At 41.9% G+C, this 6,000-nt stretch overlaps 1 protein-coding gene across 2 annotated transcripts in view; it reads left to right on the forward strand.

Moving 5' to 3' along the window:
* The window catches only part of fbln2 (fibulin 2), a 79,109-nt gene that overhangs the window by 59,469 nt on the left and 13,640 nt on the right, over positions 1 to 6,000 (forward strand). For both annotated transcript variants that reach the window (XM_023424742.2, XM_087178887.1), the window contains exons 9-10: positions 1,658 to 1,792; positions 3,527 to 3,664. In XM_023424742.2, the coding sequence (XP_023280510.1) occupies positions 1,658 to 1,792; positions 3,527 to 3,664 (273 nt within the window). The remainder of the gene's footprint in view (positions 1 to 1,657; positions 1,793 to 3,526; positions 3,665 to 6,000) is intronic.

Below are 6,000 nucleotides of genomic sequence, written 5' to 3' on the forward strand. Positions count from 1 at the left end.
TCGACAACATTGGCATTCATTTGATTTGTGGCCTTTTGTGTTTGGCCACATGATGACTATAAGTCCAATATTCACTCTTCTTCTTGATGTGGTTTTGGACTTTACCATCTCCTTAGGAAAATATCTTGCCTTTTAGCTCCTAAATGCTCTGCTGTGTTCACCAGCTAGCTGCTAACTTTGACTGGAAACTGGGAAAGAGACGCATGAGAGCACTGAGACTGAAGCAAGTTGCAAGCCCTAAAAAAACCACAACAGCAGAATCAGGGAATAATTTTCTGTGGGCTCATCACTACAAGTGACCTTTCTCATATTACACGTCTCAACTCATGTACTCACACTTGCTATTTTGAGCACACATTAACACTGGCAAGTATGGCAACATGCAGTGCACTGTGAGTACCCAGATCAAAACGGGCACAAAAGTTCAGTGTAAAACAAGGGGGGAGGGACCACCAACGTATTCCAAACTTGTGGAAAAAGCGACTGAAGAAGAAGGGCGCATCATTGGCACTGATGGTGGCCTAATTTCCACGTCACATAACACAGGGGAAATGCAGGAAATGTAAAGTGTTAATTTTCAAGTCAAGTGAGCAAAGCAGTCTGCAGATATTTTGGTGGGCAACAATCTTGGAAATTGTTACTGTTATCATTTCCAGTGAGTGCACAACAGCAGGGTGTGATTTGTACGGTGGCCGGCGAGGGCAAACGCGCTGCAGTGGCCCAAAACACTTCCGATAGGAGGAACAAGCTGCAAATTCCTAAACGATGCAGATTCAAAAACACATACAAAAATACAAAATTAATACAACAAAGGGAACATGCTGCAAATGAAAAAATGTGCTGCAGGAAGCCAAAACAAACACATTAACCGTCTCCTTTCTCAACTGTCTCTGGTCCTGACCTCTTGGGTCAAAGCTCGAGCGCTAAGTGGGGTCAAGGTGTTCCACTTAGCCCTCCCCCTAGGGGCCTGGAGCACTTCCGTTGTGTCCTTTTTCTGTTGCATTTGTTTTGGGGGTTTGTGTGTTTTTGTTGTTGCATCACTTCTGTATTTGTAGCGTATTTGCTGTTAATGTCTTTGTTTGGGCTTCCTGTAATTCACGCCCTGTGTCAGCACACTGTGTACACAGTTTACTCACTGAAGTATCTGATTTGACACAACAGTCATTTGATCCATTGCAAATATAAACATATTGATCAGTGCAGCTTTAATCTTCAGTACCGCTGCAGACAAAACACTGTCTTGTAAACACTTGGTTACCACTACACATTGTCTTTGTGCCCCTCAGGCCTGCCCACTCCAAGGGTTTAAAGGTGCAAGAGCTTTCAGGATGATCTCCAAGGAACTTGCTTTGTCCCTTTTACTAACAGAAAACATGATGTCTGACTGTTTTCAGCTGAATTTTAAACCAAGCAGGAAAATTTCATGCAGGCAAATGCAAAAGCATTTCCTGGTACACCCCGTACTAATAAATGTAGTACTAGTGGAACTTTCTTAGTCACGTAGTTTCTAAAGTATTATTACTGATGCCCCATTTTTATGAGGGTGAGGACCCATCAACAAACTACCTCATGTGCACCTCATAATCATGCACCCTCTGTCCGTCTCCTTCCCCACCCTGTCATTTCACACACAGTCACCATTTTTCTTCTTCTGCAGATGTGGATGAATGCGTGACCAACACCCACAGCTGTGGAGCCAGTGAGCGCTGTGTGAACACAGTGGGTTCATTTGTATGCGAGCTGCAGGTCACTTGTCCTGCAGGCTACCAGCGGAGGAACAGTGTTTGCGAAGGTGAGCTCATTGTTCCTGATGTATTTCATGAAGACAATTTACCCAGAGCAACTAAAGTAGTGAGGTGAAATACTGTCTTTTTTTAAAGGTACAGTACAGTAATTGTAATTTGTAGCAAAACCACACACAAACAGTAATGCTGAATTAGAGAATCCCTTGTGTGTTGGAAAGACACTTGAATCCAGTAATGGCATGGTGCTAACAAAGTGCCCCTAACAAACTACCATATAGCCAGGAAATAACAATGTAAATATATTGGATGGCTAATGCTAAAAAAGTGCTCAGGCAGTGTCAAAAGTGAATCCTGATTACATGAAAATCTTCAGGATTATGCATTTATGGTGAATTTAACAGTTGATTAAGGTTAGGAAATGATAGTTACGGTTAATAAAAGAAAACTGTTAAATTCAGTTCTTGTTTTGGAGTTTTATACTCAGTTTACCAGCACTTTATGGAGGATCTAGCAACCAACAGCACACAAGTCTGATACCTCTGGCTCAAACTGAGGCACTGTGTAATAGATGCACACACAGGCAGGCTATTCTGGTCCTAAAGTTTGTCATCGCATCCCCTGTGTTGCTTTTTCTAATTGTATCGCTGTAAACCCCAAATAATTTGTCTCTAAAGGGGCCTTTATGACTCACAAATCATCCCTGAATACAAGACTGCAGTGTTGTACATCATGAATGGCTCTTGGCATTATTGATAAGAGACAGCTGTTTTCATAGAGGCTCTTTAACAGAGACGGGATATATTTGAACAGCTCATTTCCACCTTTAGTCCATGTTTAGAGCAACACAATCAACATTATTAACAGAAAAATCTTCACAAACCCTGAAGCAATGTGCAGAAATGAAAGAAAATGGACCATTATACAGATTATTTCCAACCATTTTCATTCTGATATTGCTGCTGTACTGTCAGTTGTCGGCAGTTATGATTTACACTCAGCTCAGTTAGCAAAGCTTCATTAAGATTTATGCTAATGTTTCTTTGGGCCCAGTGGGTTAGGGTCATGTTTGTGCCTCAGCAGATGCCCAGGTTCAGTATCTGACAAGATAATCACCCAGAGAGGCTGCATTGCACGGCAGTCGAGTATGCTCTGTCTCTGACTTGTGTCATCAGCACTTGGCACCAGGGAGGGGATAATCAATGTAGCTGGATAATGAAGGTAATATTTAGTCGACCATCCAAAAGGGGAAAAAAATAATTAGCTGCATGAAAGAAAGGCGAGATCTCTGCTCTCTGATGTGGGATATCCATCCCTCTGATGATGATTGGTAGAGAAGAACCCAAATTAAGACCTTCCGCCTGTGTACCTCGGTACAAATCTCCGAGGACCAAACATAATGTGAACTCGGAGAAATGGGCTTGCGGTACAAAAGCAAAAATCCTCCATTTAAACTCCATCCATCGCTCATGAGATTCAATAGCTGTCATTGAAGAAGTTTGGTTCCACTTCTGTTAATTGCAGAGTTGGAACAAGTGATATTTTTATGGGAGGGGAATTTTTCCTGGAGTTAAATACTGAGTGAAAGTTTGAATTTCTGGGATGCTACATATGTTTACTCTTGTGCTTGAGCCACAGTGCCATCTACTGTCCTGTTAGGAGCTGGAGCTGAAGCTCAGAGAGTCCACAGCAGATGTAAACCTTTTTACAGCTGAATAGAGTATAGATTATTTTGGTTCCACGAGATGAGTCATTGCATTTATGTTTATCTGTTTTTTCTTTAGATGTTGATGAATGTGTGCTGCGAACCCATAACTGTGGAGTGGGCTTTGTGTGTGAGAACACAGTGGGCTCTTTCCTGTGTAATCCCAAACATAAGTGCATCAGCGGCTTCACACAGGACTCTCATGGCAACTGTATTGGTAAGAAACTGTCAGAACTGCTCTCTGCTGGCTAATGGAAACACATTATACACGACTAATAGACTGAATTTATATCATCTTATCAACCTCTTGAAGGGCTTGACACTACAAGCCACATCCACCCATTTACACATGCATTCATACAGTGCTTTCTTCTACACATACAGCACTTTTCTACCACAAGTACACACATTGGGCTGTATTTTAATGATCCAAAGCTCATGGTTTGAAGTGGGTGATGCAAGTGCATTTAGGGCATGTCCATGTCACTTTTGCTATTTTAAAGGTGGAAAAAACAGTCAGTGCTCCAGACGCATGGTTCATAATCTTTTAATTATTCTGGGCATAACATCCAAAGCAATCACAGTGCCATCTCCCATTCCCTTTAAAAGCCAGGCACACTTGCAACTTGCACTTGCATTTGTGGTCATTTGATCACATATTGTGCCTGACCAGTGAGTGAGTGCAGTCCTGACCAGTGACCCCAGTGCTGACCAGTGAGCCCACAGCATCTTCTCTGCGGAGCCTCGTGTAAAAGACATCCATGACACATGACAATGTTATGTACACAACATGTCACAAAGGAGGCTCCAACCTTCTGAGGCTGTATTGTAATGTTCTACCTGACTTATCCCAACATCTAAGAGCATTTTCAGCTCACTGCTTGTGTTTACCAGGCAGAGTGTATGATCTCTGTGCGCCTGTGTATGTTGGCACATATTACTCTCTTTATAATGCGCCTTAAAATAACAGTCAAAATACTGCAACACTGACTTAATACCAGGTTTTTGCTGGTCAATCACGCAACCACTTTCCACTGCAATGCACCAACAATGCTCCTGACCACTCCTCATTTAGAGACCAACACGCCCATGGGTGGACAGATAAGTGCAAGTGTACTTGCTATTCAAACAACGTGGGCACTGGATGGGAAAATGACAACTGCGTTGGTCTGAAACTAGCACAGGCACTTGCATTGCACTTCGCATCAGGTGTTAGAGAAGGCCCTTAGCCCCAGTGTTACATCAGGGGCAGTTTGGGGCTTTGTATCTTGCCCAGTAAACTTTGAAAACCACCAGTAAACCATGACCTTCAAACTAGGGGATGACCCGCTCTACCTCCTGAGCCAAAGCTGAGAGAGAGTAGGCTAAAATTTTTATCATCAGATTAGATTCAGTGCTCCTTATCTCGCTGTCTCTCCATGGCCAGATCAACCTGTTAGGACGGCTCCATGGCAAAATGAGCTGCAGGACCTGCGTTAACACCCCCAGTCAATATGTTGTTTTCTCCAGTTGTATGAAATGATTTTTTCGGCAGTCCACAACTGGCACAGGGTCTTATGATCTCTATTTAAATGTTATTCAGGTTTAGCAGCAAGTAATATGTTTTCTGAGTTTAACAGCATTTCCATGACTAAAATATAAGTTGGTGAAGTTCAGGCTATATATTTTGGGGCAAGGTATAAAGAGAAGTGTAAAAATGACAGGTTGTGGGTTTACTAAGGATCATATGATGGATTATTTCTTGACTTCTTGGAGACTAGTTGCCTGGTAACTTCATGGTGACTGCACTCCAGGAAGTTCTTGCATCTGTCTAAGAAACAGTTTGGTAAATGAGCCCAATACAAGCTTTTCTTTAAATGACCAACAATTTCTTTACCAGTGTAAAAGGAAACACTATCAACTTGAAATGGAGAAATATCAAGGAGTAATCATAATGTTCACCTCTGGGTGCTCCTGATGTCATATACCTTGTCTGATATACAGCCACACAGAGCAGAGTAATCATCAGTCTTAATGAGTCCCAGCAGATGATTGCACTTACATAACTGAACTGTCACTGAGGGTGGAAGTCTTAATTCTACAAATGTAAAGTTCTGAAAATCTTCTGTATCTTCTTTGTTTTGAAATGTTTTTATGATTTTTTTGGATTAACCCCTTTGAACCACAATAATGCAAACTGTGTGACTTATGCAACTGCTGTTCAAGCACTGTCCCTCAAAGTGCTTTATCAATTCACATAATGATTATTAGTGCTGCTTAACAGCCAGCAGACACCACTAATTGCAGTTCAAGTTACCTCAAAGTCCTTAATTCATAATCTACCTTGACACTGTATGAAGTGGGGCATTGGAACCACTACATACTAAGAGAGCATGATTACCACCACCAGGTCAACAAGTAACACAAGTCTATAATTGTTCTGTTGAAATAGACCTGTCAATCAGGATTAAACCTCCTAACAATCACTCTCCAGTGGAACTATAATTTTTCAGCTGTCTTGGGGCTTGATTCTCTCTCTCTCTCTCTCTCTCTCTGTCTCTCTCTCTCTCTCTC

The sequence above is a fragment of the Seriola lalandi genome, unplaced genomic scaffold (genome assembly GCF_002814215.2).
Source record: "Seriola lalandi dorsalis isolate HSWRI2012SDOR001 ecotype SW California unplaced genomic scaffold, Sedor1 jcf7180002054748, whole genome shotgun sequence".
Classification (NCBI taxonomy): domain Eukaryota; kingdom Metazoa; phylum Chordata; class Actinopteri; order Carangiformes; family Carangidae; genus Seriola; species Seriola lalandi.